Below are 15,184 nucleotides of genomic sequence, written 5' to 3'. Positions count from 1 at the left end.
ATTACCTGTGGTAGGTTTTTTGTTTTTCATACTTAAAAATCTTAATCATAGTTGCATCATTTTCTCTGACTAGACCTCTGAGCCAGTTTGGACTTTTAGAGCTACAAATTTGTGGTAGACATTAAGTTTGAAATTTGTCATAGATAAAAATGTGCAGAATGAAATACAGTAGGGAATTATTGATATATGCACTGTTAGAATGTTTTCTATATATTAACTCATTTACTCCTTACGTGAACTCAGTGAGCTATTAGATACTGTTATTACAGTCACCTGATATGTGAGACAGTAAAGGCCCGGAACGGTTAAGTAACTGTTTCACAGCCACTGGTGGATTCACATCCAGGCCAGCTATCTCCAGAACCTGTGTTCTCAGCTGCTGTCACCTTAAGACACAGTGTTGATGTACATCCGTAGCAAAAATTGTGACAGCAGTAGGCAAATGGCTTAAGTTTATAAAATACTACTTTAGTGAAGAACTGGAAGATTTTTGGAATAATATTATAAATGTACTGCTGGATATATATTGAAGTGATAGCGATATTCAGAATGTTTTTTAGCTGAGTTGAGGGAGTTGGGATTAAACTTAGGAACACCAATTAATGATTAATTGCCTGGTCTAGGCATGGAGAAAAGCACTTGAACCAAGGGTTTTGTTTGTTTGTTTGTTTTTTGTTTTTATTTTTTTTTAGGGGAAATGGAGAAAAAGTAGCTAGAATATAAGAGCCATTGTACCGAAAAAATGGAAAGTAAGAAAGACTTAAATGTGGAAAGTTTGAAAGGAGTCAGACATGTGGTTTCCTCCTTGAGGGCAGGGTAATATCATCATTAGCAGATAGAAAATGAAGAAAGGGACTTATATGGCAGGTGAATTTTGCTATAAAAATAATTTTAGAAAAGAAGGGTGAAAAATCTAAAAATGTTTGGCCAGCTGTTAGTAATTATGAAAGCTTAGTATGATTGTCAGGTTTGGGATATATGTTTAAAAGTTACCTACTTAGAGGTGAGTGTTTTGTATAATGAGTAGTAGTGATGTAGGCCAGGGATCTGCAGACTTTTTCATAAAGGGCCAGGTAGTAAATATTTTAGGTTTTTGCTGACTAAAAGGCATACTCAAAGATAAACATGTAAAAACTATTTTTAGCTCACATACCTTAAAAAAAAAGGCAGTAAGCCCAGATTTGGCTTTAAGACTGTAGTTTGCCAGTCCATGCATAAGCTTCTTAAATAGTCAATAGACTGTTGATCATAGACATCCTTTTTATATGGAAATTTGAAGATACTCGATCAGTTATTTCATTAATCCAGAAAAGTTCAGAAGTTTCATATGTTATCTCTCTGGACAGGATCATACTCTGAGTGAAATGTTTAAAGAATGAAGTTTGCTTATAAGTAAGTATGTTAAAATTTGCCACAAATTAATATAGAAATCTCATCCTACTTGTTAAAGACGTACATAATTGGAGTTGATAATTTAGCTATGAATTTGAAACGCTTCATAGTCAAGGAAACTTAGCTTAATAAGCTCCATGAAAACAATTTTCTTTGTCAAAACTAGATTTTGACGTTAGAAGTTAGAAAATGGTTTATTTGACCTTAGATTATTCTTTGGGTCACAGAAAATTTTACAGAATATAAGCAGTTTTGGCTCATACCCAGTTAAGGAACACCTTTTATTTGCTCTGCCAGGGCTGTATTTTTTTCCTTTTCCAGGATGTTTGTGCCCTGCTGCCCATTGCTTACTGAAAATTGGAAGTTGAAGTTCTACGTCTAACTTCTCAAAGCTCAGATTAGTGCTGCTCTTTGTTAATTGCATTTTGTTCTCTTGTTTTCATCTGCCTATAGAAGGAGAAACTCACTAATTAGTCAAAATGATAATAATATATCATCACCATAAAGAAAAGAGAATTTCTTAGTAATTATCACTTCCTTTCAAAAACAAATTAAAATCTGTCATTTTTGTATTAAAAGACCATGTACAAAGGTTAATCTTTAATGAAGTTCTTGACCAGAATGGTTGATGTGGTTGGAAAGAGCATTTAAGACTTATTTTCAGCATTAATAAGTAATATTTTAGCTTTTGGTAATGTAAGATGACTAATGCTTTGTGAGTTTTTGATTGTAACTAGATTAACCAAAGTTAAATATGTATAAAACTAATTTTTCTGTTTTTTATTAACCCTTTATCATAGTTTTTCGCTCCTTATCTAAATACTCTTCAGTTGAAATTTTTTTGTGTTCACGGTCCTGTCAGAGAACTAAAGTAAAGATTTGTCAGTGCTGCTTTTTATGAATATCAATCTCTCTCCATTGAAAAGTGATTTTTGTAAAAAAGGAAGGGAAAAAGTTAAGCTTTTAGAACATGGTAACAATGAAAATTTACTCATAGAGGTTGTGTTATCAGTTGTCAATATGTAATTAGAAAGTTGTTTTGGTTAGGTCAGATGATTAATAAATCTATTATTTATTCCAGATAGCGTTTAATATATGATTACCAAGCAAATTACTTAAAACTTTATTTACAAATATGTCTAAAATATAAAGAACTTGTATCTAAGGACTATGGAATTAGTTTAAGAAAATAATAAATTGATAATTTCATAACTTGCTATATGCTGTATTCATCTGAAAAAATTACATTCTCCTGAGTATTTATTTCTGTATTCATTTTTTAAATACATTAAAAAATGAATTGGCACCTGATGAAGCATGTAGAGCATCAGTAGTTCACTCTCTGCTGCGATGCCTGGTTAACACTCCAAATGATAAATGCACATGTAATGACAGTTTATTTATTTTCTAAATTTGCAGTTCAGAGTGCAGTGATGGAGAATGGTCTGCTTCTTTGCCTCATCGATTTTCTGGTACAGAAAAAGATCAGTCCTCAAGTGATGAAAGCTGGGAGACTCTGCCAGGAAAAGATGAGAATGAACCTGAATTGCAGAGTGACAGCAGTGGTCCTGAAGAGGAAAACCAGGAATTATCTCTTCAGGAAGGGTACGTTACCAGTAAGATTTGTTATTTGTGTCTGTATTGCACAAGAATGTTATACATCACATTCAAATGTTGGGTGTGCTATTAATTGCGTTTACAAGCCCTATGTGAGACCAGTAGACTAGTAGATCCTACTGATTTTTTTTGTTATGCTTTTAGTATTTTGCAAAGAACAAATTGAAAATACTGGTAATTACAGTGTCTTCTACTGAGGTAAAGTATGTTTCCACTTTGCTTTATTGAAGAAAACTTGGGCATTTAAAAGATTATTTTGGTTATGTTAGGTATGAGTGAATCAGAGTTGCCAATGCTGTGTACTGCAGATAATGGCAAAGGAGAAGGGACAGCCCTCAGGGAAATCATTGATGTATTCATAAAAATGGAGGCAGTTGCAAAAGCTAAAGTTTTAATATTGCTGCTTATTCATTGGATGATATCTCCAGAAATTAATGTTTGATGATAAATATCTTTGTATTTTCTTAGCTTTAATGGGAATGCTCTAGTGCAGGTGTTGTCAAATTTGTACTGCGAAGAGCCAGATAGTAAATATTTTTGGCTTTGTATGTCAGTCTCTATTGGAGCTACTCAATTCTACTGTTGTAATATAAGAGTACCCATAGACTGTATATAAATGAATGGGTATAGCTATCTTCCAACAAAATTTTATTTACAGAAACAGGTGGTAGGCTGGAAATAACCTGCTGGACACAGTTTACCAACCCTTACTCCACTAGTATTTCCCTAGTATGAGTCATTCTGGCTTTTAGGTTGATTTCATACACAGACACTCAAACACACAATTTTTTTTTAAATCACACAAAGGAAATATCCCCTTGTTTGTATTTTATAGATTTTTAGCAAGAATGTTTGTTCAATTTTATTACAGTCTTCTTAGCACCAATAGAAATAGCATAATGATTTTTCACTTTAGATGAAATGATCATGAAGAATTATTCTATTACTAGATTTCCTAGTATTCAGCTACCCTTACTTCTTGTAATAAACCCAATGCGATCACATAGTCATGGTTTATTGTTGTTTTAATGAGCTGCTGGGTTCTATTTGTTAATATCTTACATAGGATTTTTACATTGAGACCTGTCTCTAGTTCTGTCTGGTTGTTGGGGTTTTTTTGTGGTGGGGATATTCATCTTGATAAGTTTGATACTTGCTCTGCTAAAGGAGTATTTTTGTTTTTTTGTATCTTTCGGTGTTTAGATAGCTATTTATTCCTTTAAAGGTTGTTAGTATTTGCTTGTGAAACCTTGTAGGCTTAGTGTTTTCTTTAGTGAGGGAGTGTTTCCTTGATAATTTTCTTTTTTTTCTGTGGTAATTGGTTGGCTCTAATTTTTAGTCTTTCATAGGATCTATTTTGATATGTTTTCTCAGGAAAAAAATATTTCAGCTTGGACTAACATTAAAATTTTTACTTCTCAAAAGGTATAAATTTCCAGTTTGAGATTCATTCTGTAATAAAATCTGGGAACAAAACATTAGAAAATCTTTAAAGAAAGAAATTTATAAACATAATTGATTTTGACAGTGATAGGTTGAGGTGGCATTTTTTCCTCTTCCTGATTTTATATTTGATCATCTTTAATCACTATTAGTTAGTTTATAAAGTATTATTAATTTTTTCATATGTAATTTGTGATAGTAACTATACATGCAACAGATATTTACTGAGCATATAGCATATGACAGGTATTGTACTGGATCCTGGGATTATATCAGTGAACAAGACAAATAAGATTCCCTCATGAAGTTTACATTATGTTGGGAGAGGCAGATAATAAAGAAGATACAAACATGGTAAATTACACACTGTGATAATTACTGTGAAGGGAACAAAACACTAGTGCGATAAAGTAACTGACAGGGGCTTACATTAATTAGAGTGGTCAGGGAGAGCTTCTCTTGGGAATTGACTTTTGAGCTGAAATCTAAAAGATGAGGATTAGCAGTTGGTTGAGAGAGAGCTTTGTAGGCAAAGGGGAATGTGAGAGCAGAGGTTTTGAAAAAGAGACTTGACCTGTATGAAGGTGGTGGGGCTGAAGCAGGTGACTGAAAAGAAGCGTGATAGGTGAAGCGGCAGGAACCAGACTGTGCAGAACGTAAAGCATCTGGAATTTATTCACAGAGCAGTGAGATTTTAAGAGGAGAATTAACTGATTTGACATACATTTTTAAAACATCATTCTGACAGCTTTGTGGAGATTGAATTGGAAAGGGACTAAAGTAAAAAAGCAAAAAAAGAGGTTGAGGAGTCAGTCACTATGTAATAGGTCCAATTTACAGTAAAACATAACAGTTTTAAACTTGAATGCACCTAATAAAATAAACTCAAAATATATAAATCAAAATTTGACCAAAATAGAGAATATTGATAGATTTTCTGTCATATTAGAAAAATTTTGAATATATCTCTCAGTTACTGATGCAGGGATATAAAAAATTAATTGCAAGTTTGAACAGCTCACTTAAGCATGGTTTAATGAACACTACATCCTGTAGAATGCAAAAACACAAAAACTGAGCATGTACTGGACTGCAAAGCACAGATTAACACATTTCAAAGAATCAATATCCTGCAAACTATATTGTCTGACCACAGTGCAATTAACTTAGAAATAAATAATAAAAATATATTTTAATACATAAATACATATCTTTATATATAAAAACCCTATGCATTTTAAATTATCCATCCTTCTAAACACTCAGTAGGACAAAGAAGAAATCATACTAGGAATTTAAAATGCTCACAACTCTATGATAATGAAAATACCACAATCAAAGTCTGTGGGATTGCAATGAAATTGGTATTTAAAGGGAAATTTACCTTTATAAATACTTACGTTAGAAAAGAACAAAAGCTGAAAGTGGAGTAGTTGTGCATTTAACTTTAAAAAATAGAATATAAATGTTAGACTAGGCAAAGAAAAGAAGGAGATAAGAATTAGAATTAGGAAAGCTAAGAACAAAAATCAAGGAATTAGAAAACAGTTAAAATAGAATCAAAGAAATCAGAAGCTGATACTTTGAAAATATTAAAAAAAAGAAAAAGAGACATTCCACTTGATAGTGAACAAGAAAATAAAGACGACACAAATAAATAATACTGAAATATAAAAGTGGACATAGTTGCAAACACAGTAAAGATTGGATAGACTAAAAAGAGTACCAGTAAATTTAAAAACTCAGAAGAATTTGACAAATAGAATTCACTAAAACTCACTCAAGAAGAATTAGGAAGCCTAAATAATACAGTACCTATTACAGATACATAATCAATGGTTTAAAATCTTCCCCTGGAGAAAACAACTGATCCAAATGGTTTTAGAGCTGAATTCTCTTAAACTAAACTCTCACAGATCATACCATGCCACTCCTCAAGAGACTAGAAAAAGAACTGTTTCTTCAAGCCATTCTAATAAGGTCAGTATAACCCTAATGCCAAAAGAATATGTGAAGAAAATTATAATCCTATTTCATTCATTAAATTGCACATCAGAATCCTAAAAAGAATTACTGGAAATCTGAATTTGTATGTGTAATTTTTTAACAGATAAAACACAATTACCAGTCTGAGTTTATTCCATTTATGCAAAGGTAGTTTCACTCAGAATACCTGTAAATCTCATTCACCATGTTAGCAAAATACAGCAGAAAATTCATATGATAGATTCCATTGATACAAGGGAAAAAAATCACTTTATAATGTTCAGCAGTTCTTCATGATAAAAAGTTAGAAACTAAGATTAGAATAGAATTCCCTTGCCTTCATAAAAACTGTCTTTAAAAAAAATACGATAGAAATCATTTTCAATAAAAGAAGCATTAAAAAAAAATTCCCCCTTAAAATCAGGAGCAAGACAAGGGTGCTCTATAGCACCATTTTTGTAGCCGTTCTGGGGGAGATCTTAGCATGGCAGTATGGGAGAATAATAGAAGGCAAGAAGATACAAAAGAAGAGACACTGGAAAGGAAAGAAACAAACTATGAAAATACATATATATACTATAAAGTCTTAATGTGCAGAATGTGTAAAGAACTCCTGGAAGTCATTAAGAAAAACTGATAATCTAATTGCAAAATGACTAAAACATTGAGCAGATAATTCACTGAAGAATATTAATGGTGAATAAAAATATCAAAAAATGCTTAGACCATTAGTAATCAGGGGAGTGTACATTAAAATCACAAGGAAGTATCATTTTTTTACCCATCCATTAGATTAACAAATATTAAGAAATTTGACAATGTCAGGTGTTTTGGAGGATATAAATCAGCTCTTACATAGTGCTTGTTGAGGTCTGAAGTAGGTCAAATTCACTGAAATTATGGAATAATTTTAATATTTGCATGGTAAACTACCCAGCTGTTTTACTTTTAGATGTGTACTCTGGAGAAGCTTCCCCATATGGTCTAGGAGTTGGGTTCAGAATTGTTCATTGCAGTACTTTTCATGAAATCTATACAACTGGATATTACCCAGTTATTAATTAATAGGAGAAAAATTAGTGGTGTATTCATACATAAAGTATTATACAGGGAATGAGTATGAACCACAGTTATGTGCAAAAACACGGATGAATCTTAAAGATAGAAAGTTGAATGAGAAGAGTCATTCTTGGAGAAATGTGTGTATCTGTTTCATTAAGCTTAAAAACAAGGAGTAGTACATGTCTTGTTTTAAGCATACAAAACATCTTTCAAAAAGCAGTGGAGAGAGGAGGGTATAGCTCAAGTGGTAGAACACATGCTTAGCATGCAGGAGGTCCTGGGAATTGAACCCAAAATAAATAAATAAATGGATCAAAAATAAATAAATGAACAAATCTAATTACCTCCCCTCTCAAAAAAAAAAAAACAATAAAGAGAAAGTATTAAAAAAGAAAAAAAGGCAATGGAATGACAAAAGCGTCAACAAGGTAGTTCTTTTCTCTGAAGGGTCAGGCCAAGGAGATAGGAAAGGTGTAGAATACAAAACATGCTGGTCAGTGGTAATATTCAAATACCTGGCTTGGGTAGTGGGTTTATGAATGTTCGATGTAATACACATTATAACTTAAATAGATTGTGTATATTTTGCATTTGAAAAAAAAGTAATTAAAAAATGAAGGGAATTGAAGTGAGAAGATGGAGACAGTCACCGTACACAGTTCTTTACAAAAGGGAAGGGGCCACAGGTGGATTTTGAGATTTTGGGTATATGTATCTTGAGTTATAAAATGAAAACCAGTTAAATACCATTTAACTAGGAATGTTATTATGCTCTCCAGAGTTTTATAAAATGAATTTCTTATAATAGAGCTATATTATTTTATGAATGCCTCAGCCCTTTAAAATGTTGATATTCACCTGAAGATTTAATATTCTGTGCTGTTAATAGTAGATACGCAAATTGCTATTTATTAGCTAAAGAAAACCAGATTTGTAACACAAAAATAGTGTTGTCAGAGGTTTTATTTGATTTGTCTGCCTTTCATTTTCTTCATTTCTCAGGAAATTCTATGATGCATGATTATATAATAGCATATTTTAAAACTTTTTAATGAAAAATTTAAAAAATACTCAATATTAGTTTATTAATATATCTTTATAATTTTAATATTGCTATTTGAATGTCATTAAATTTAGTTTGTTATTGAGGAACAGAGATCGTTAATCATGAAGCATAAATCATAAAGGAAGCAACAGTCTGTTTACCTGAAGCTTTGAAGAAACAGTGTAGCCTGTAATCAGGAGAGTATGATGCTGGTGGTCTTCTAGGATTTTCACTGGAAGGAGGTTGTGGGGATAGATGAAGGGCCATTTTTGGCTTCCTGTTAATGGCAGCAGCATTCACTTCCTCCAAACTGTGCTGAAGATGCTCAAAGGAAAGGACAGATTGGCAATTTCCTCTCCCAGTTGAAATGCCTGTAGCGTTGGTAGTGGTGGTGGTAGGGCTTCCACATCTTCCATCTACTGGATTATTTTTTTAGAATTGACCATTTGGAGGCATGATTAACTAATACATCTTTTTAAGTCTCATTACTGTGTAACATTGTAATGTCATTTTGTTGACTTTTGAATCATTAAAATGAAGAAAGGTCATTGAAAGTCTAAATTTTTGTGAATGTGTTAACATATCGTATGTGTGTGGTATATGTTTGTGTATAGGGAGAGAGAATACAGTATGCTGAAGTATTTTCAAAGCTTTTAAAGGATTTAAACTTACATTATATACTGAGATCCCCATGGAGATATTTGTTTCTCTTGTTAGTTGCACAAAATGAAAGATGTTTTTGACCTTATCATTCAGATCTTTTTTTTTTAAGATCAGAATTCCTTTTGCTATACTATGAAGCCAACTCTGGCCCAGCACAGTGCCACTCTTCTAGCCTGATAAATGTCATTTTAAATGGTAGGAATTTTTTGAACTTTATGTAATGTGTTGAAAGAATATGCCACATAGCACTTATTTTCTGTTTCTGTAACTGTGTCGTGAGTCATGAAGACAGAATCAATTGTTTAAGCAAAATATGTAGCCAAGAATTATTTGTATAGTAAAAGAGTATTAATAATGTTATGAATTGTTTTGATTCCCAATGATTTCTTATTTTAGTTTTCTTCTTTGAATTTAAAAAAACTCACAAATTAGTATTTATTTCTTATACTAAACATTTTTACTGATATATTTGAGTTTTATGTATCTAAGAATAGAGTAAGAGAGTCATTTTGATGGCTATAGAATAGGAAAAAGAAATGTATTTCTTATAGGCATACATTTAAAATAACAGACATTTCCTAGGACTATTCTGGGCTTAATCTCTAAATCATTTGACTTTTAAAAGATTATTTTTCAAGGATTTATTATTACATTTGCAACACAGACAGAGAGAGTACTTCTTATATGTCAAGCACTGGTTACAGGGTGTAAGGCTATGGTGATGAGAGAACATTGTATGCCCTTGAGAAGTTCCCAGTCTAGGAGGAGACAAGTGAGTCACCAGAATAGCTACGGTACAGTGTGGCGAGTGCTCTCATAAAGGTGTGAAGACAGATCAGCTGCTTAGGCATTTTTAGTTTCATTTTGTGTTTTAAAACCATTTGGGGCTTAATTTTTCATTGTTCCTGGTTATTATGCATGAAAGGAAAACATCCGCTATCTTTGTATTTAAGACATTAAAAATTTAACAAAATAAGCACATGTTGTGCTGATTTTTGGTTTTTTTACTACACTAAATCTTGTAAACCTGTTATTCTGAAGTGAAGTTTAGGATCTGAAATTAAAGAAACATTTATGAGTTTAGGTATATAAAGAGATACTGTTTCTATGTGTTTTAAATGTTTCACTTCTCATGTATGGGCATTGTCTAAGTATCTTTCATAAATATTTTCCCCCCAAAGTTAAATTTACACATTAGAATGAATAGAATTCTAATTAAAGCTGTTCTTCAAATTGAAATATGTAAATTGCTATATAACTTTATTTCTTATTTTAAAACCCAAACTAAAATTAAACTTTTCCAAGAATGTACTCTAATATTTAACCTACTCTTGGTATACTAAAAGATATTTTCTGTTAAGATAAATAAGAAAACCCTACCAGTATAATTTTCTTATTTATAATTTCAAAAAGTACTTTTTGTTCAGTCATTGCTGAAATGCCTTTTTTTATGTATTAGAATTATTAATGTTTCTCACTTTGGTCTTTGTGTCCAAATTTTTGGTGTTTTGACTTTTCCAGGAGTATTTTCTTTCATGTGTATGTTGTGAAATTTAACAATCTGTTTATCAGAGGCTTTAAGGCTTTGCATCATGCTTAGCATGATGCTGAGATTTTTACAAAAATTTGTCTCATGATTCTGATACTTTTATTGTTTTAGTGGTGTTGGCACACATGCATTTTTAAAAAGTAGATCTGGAATTTATTCAAGAGTGAGGAATGACATAGAGATTTAACCTTCCCGCCTCCAGATGGATACCCAGTTGTCCCAATATTATTTATTGAGTGATCCTTTTTCCTGTGGTTTAGAAATGCTTCTTTTATCTCTTTCTTATTTTATTTATCTGTGCCATTGGTTTGTCCCTGTTTCTATGAGCTTATTTTAAAGTGGGAGAATGACTTACAGTAAACAAGTAAGAAAATAAGTAAAAATAAGTTCTATAATGAAACTAAGTAAAATAATATGATAGCCAGTGACTGATGAGCTACATAAAATGAGTGGTCCAAACAAGCCTCCCTGAAAGAAGTGACATTTACTCTGATCTGAAAAGTGAGGAAGGAGTGGCTGTGCAAAAATCTGGTGAAAGAACATTTCAGGTAGAGGAAATGGCCCCAAGATGGACTGTTCTCCATGTGTTCCAAGAGTAGAAAGAATAGTAGAAGTATAGTAAATGAGAGAAGAGTGGTGAGGACTGTAGGAACAGTTGGAGAAAGAGGGCTGAGGAGAAATCACGTATCACGTAGAGATTTGTAGGCCAGATGCCAGGCTCAGGAGCTTGGATTTTATGTTAACTGAAAGGAAACTACTCAAGAGCAGGGCTTAAAAATTCAGATCGTCTAGGATGAGTTTTTAATTTTTATCCGGCAAAGAAGAGGAAATATAGGAGCACAGATAATATGTATATCAAACAAATAGGTTTTTATGTAATTAGGAACTATTTCTGTAGGTTATGACTGTGTAATGGATTTGCTTCTCTTTTAAATGATTTTACACTTAAAACAGATTTTTAGAGTCATGTTAAGTACCAAGAATTTAGAGCTTAAAAAATAATCTCCTTGCATTAAATAAAACTCTTTAAAGATATGTTTTCAAGTGGTATTTTTTTCTTCTATTAAAATGTTTGTATTAGGGAACAGACATCCTTGGAAGAGGGAGAAATTCCTTGGTTACAGTACAATGAAGTCAATGAAAGCAGCAGTGATGAAGGAAATGAGCCTGCCAATGAATTTGCACAGCCAGAAGCTTTCATGTTGGATGGTAACAATAACCTTGAGGATGACTCCAGCGTGAGTGAAGACTTAGACGTGGACTGGAGGTAGCGCAGTGTTATTAGCATACTTAATTGATCATTGAGTAGAATTTGTTCATGATTCTGAATTATGAAAACTGAATCTCTGATAGCTGATAAAATATTCCAGTTTTCCCATCTGTCAGTCTTCCTCTCCTTCAGAGCTCATATCAGATTCCACTTCCTGCATGGACTTCCTACTTACTCCAGTCCATGACCTCTTCCTTCTTTGACTGTTAGCTCTCTTGAAGCTCCCCTTACATCCTAGTTATTTATACACTGGGTTTGAGGTTTCTGGCTTTTAAATTTAGCTTTCTATACTAAATGTAGCATTTAGTATAATCCTTAAAAAAAAATCCTTAATGAATACTACTTGAAGAATTTTAGAACCTGTGATTGAATCAGAGGAATCATATGACTATAGTTTTCCTTCTCTTCATGCATAATATGGAAAATTTAATTATACCTTCCCAGAGATGTTGAAAGTATTAAATTTACTTTATGCTGACAAAAAAATAGTGAGCTGCAAATAAAAAGAGCATAAATTAAGTACATTTTAGAATATTACAGCTCATGATATAATGGTCAGAATTTAACTGTTTTGGTTTATATAAACAGACATATCTTTCAAGTGTGCAGTAGCCCTTTGGAAGCAGCTAATTATTGAGATACAGAGAGAATATTTGTTGCAGCTGATCCTTTTTTGTTACTTTTTCTGGAAAAAAATATGGCTTGCTTTTATCTCTGCACAGATATGTTTTTAAGAATTTGTCTTGTTTTCCTAGTTAAAATTCCATTACAGAAAATTTTTAAAAATAAGGTAAGAAAAACTCATTTATATCCCCTGATAACTCTAGAACTTACGATTTTAAGGCCTCCTTTGTGTCTTCACTTTCCCTTTCTGTGTGTGTAGCTACTTCTTTCTATTCCCCAAATTGTTCCACACATGAAATTAAGCATCATCATGAAATCCTCTTTACCATTTTCTATTCTCATTACCCTGTTCTCTTGTAATAAAAATTGTAAGTTCAGAGAAGACTTCTATTGACCATTTTGTGGAAGTAGAAGTGGGGTTTCATCACAGCCACAAAAACAGTTTGTAATTCTATCCTAAACATTCCCGTTCTCCAAAACCTGTTTTCTGTCTTCTCAAACATTATGGAAGATCAGTGGCTTCACCTACTCCAGTCTTGCTGATCTTGAAACCCCCTTCTTTTCTTCCATGTCTTATGTCTGCCCCTTCCCCTCTTACTGAACTCCTGTAAATTCTGATGTCTTCTTAGATAATATTATACAAAGTCACTCCTCACAGCAGTGCTAAGCAGATGACAGAATCATCTAGTTAGCATCATCTGTGCGCCTTCGGAGGCAATTATACAGTTTTATGAGAAATTTTGTTCTTTTGCACATTTTCAAATTTTTATATAGTTTTTACAGCTGCATTTATAGATGGTCTTTCATACAGACACACTAAAATTTAATTGATCATTTCCCCATTGAAATAATGCGGTAACCCTGACCGTTCCTTCTGGTAAAAGTTGGTCTGTACTTCAGGGTTTGTTTTTTTTTTTTTTTGGACAGATAAGTAAAAGGCGACATTACTGAGATGTGTCCCTTTTTTGAGATCTTGGTATATACTTCTAAATAACGTTCAAAAAAGTTTTCAGATAAAAATTTGAAGGAATAATTGAGGTCTTTATTGAATATAAGTTTAACTTAAATTTGAAAACTTTTGTTTTAAATTCTAATTCATTGATGATATTTCTGGATGTGGCTGTTGTGTTAAGATTTTAGAGACATTGCTAATTGTCCCAAAATTTGGGGAGCTTCACAGTAGTTTTATTTTTTTAATATGGAAAGCAATTAAGCACTGATTTTAAGACAAAAATTTTGATGGCTACTGTTTTGAATTTTGTCTCAATAAGGCAATACCTCATTATTTGCTTATGTAATACTCTATTAAATGTATGTGGTAGTAGCTAAAGGTTGATAAGGCAAAAATATGGTTTGGTTTTCATATTAAAATAGCATGTCATTTTGATAACTAAAAGTAAAACCCATGGCAAATGGCAGCAGTTCTTATCTAATGCCAAAATTTGACAAACTTTTTTTTTCAGTTTTGCTACTTCTTAGAGAAAAAATTAAAGATATTTGGTTTTTTATTTTATCTTAAAGGAAAATGGAAAAAGTCCTCTATCAGAAGTTTTCTTTCTTTCAGTTAAGTCGCAGCAATGTTGTAGAATAACCACAGAATATTTCATGCATAGATTGGTGTGGTAGGAATTGATATGGAGAAAACATGGATTTTGGATTTAGAAAAATCCCAACTGTGCCATTTATTTATTTGATAACAAGCTTTCTATTGGTTAGAAATTGAGGTTATAATTATTAACCTAATAAGAAATTGGGGTTATAATAATTAACCTAATAAGATTGTGAGAAATTAATGTTTTGTGGACATAACCATGGTTCAGTAATAGAATTTTAACTATTTTGAATTATTTGATTCTTACAGAAGAGTGGCAAGAATAGTACAAAGCAGTCTCATGTATCTTTAACTGAGATTCCCAGAATGTTACCATTTACCACATTTGTGTTACCATTCTTTCTTTCCTTTTTTTATAGTATTTTTTTTCTGATCTATTTATGAGTAAGTTGCAAACATGATTCCTCTTTACCTATAGATAGCCTAGGACGAATTCCTTAAAAACAAGGACATTTTCTTATATAACACAATAAAATTGTCAAAATCAGGAAATTAACACTGACACAGTACTATTATCTAATCTACGACCTATTCAAATGTCTATTGTCCCAGTGACATTAGAGAATTTTTTTTTTTGGTCCAGTCCAAGACCACTTATAGCACTACACCTCACTGCTAGATGAAGGGGTTCTAGTATTGCAAGGGAGGTTGAATTCAGTAATCTTAGTTTTAATTCTAATTCTTTTGTATTTCTTGGCAATAGATTTGTAATTTTAATGATGGCGCAAAGGTTGATATCAAAACCATTTTGAACTAGCTGTGTAACTGTACATGTTTCTGACTGTGATACTCAGTTTGTAGTGAGAATACAGAAGTTACCAGAAGTTTGCTTTTTGGTAGACAAAATAAGCTCAGTTTTGGAGATCTAGGATTTGAGGTGGTAGGAGTTCACTGGGGTAAAGTGCCCCACAGAACACTAAA

At 32.2% G+C, this 15,184-nt stretch overlaps 1 protein-coding gene across 7 annotated transcripts in view; it reads left to right on the top strand.

Moving 5' to 3' along the window:
* The window catches only part of PJA2 (praja ring finger ubiquitin ligase 2), a 266,836-nt gene that overhangs the window by 238,040 nt on the left and 13,612 nt on the right, over positions 1-15,184 (top strand). For all 7 annotated transcript variants that reach the window (XM_032476481.1, XM_032476480.1, XM_032476477.1 and 4 more), the window contains 2 exons: positions 2,812-2,997; positions 11,839-12,024. In XM_032476481.1, coding sequence (XP_032332372.1) covers positions 2,812-2,997; positions 11,839-12,024 — 372 coding nt within the window. The remainder of the gene's footprint in view (positions 1-2,811; positions 2,998-11,838; positions 12,025-15,184) is intronic.

The sequence above is a fragment of the Camelus ferus genome, chromosome 3, assembly GCF_009834535.1.
Source record: "Camelus ferus isolate YT-003-E chromosome 3, BCGSAC_Cfer_1.0, whole genome shotgun sequence".
NCBI lineage: Eukaryota > Metazoa > Chordata > Mammalia > Artiodactyla > Camelidae > Camelus > Camelus ferus.
Note: the sequence above shows the minus strand (reverse complement) of the source record. Positions and strands in the feature narration are given on the sequence as shown.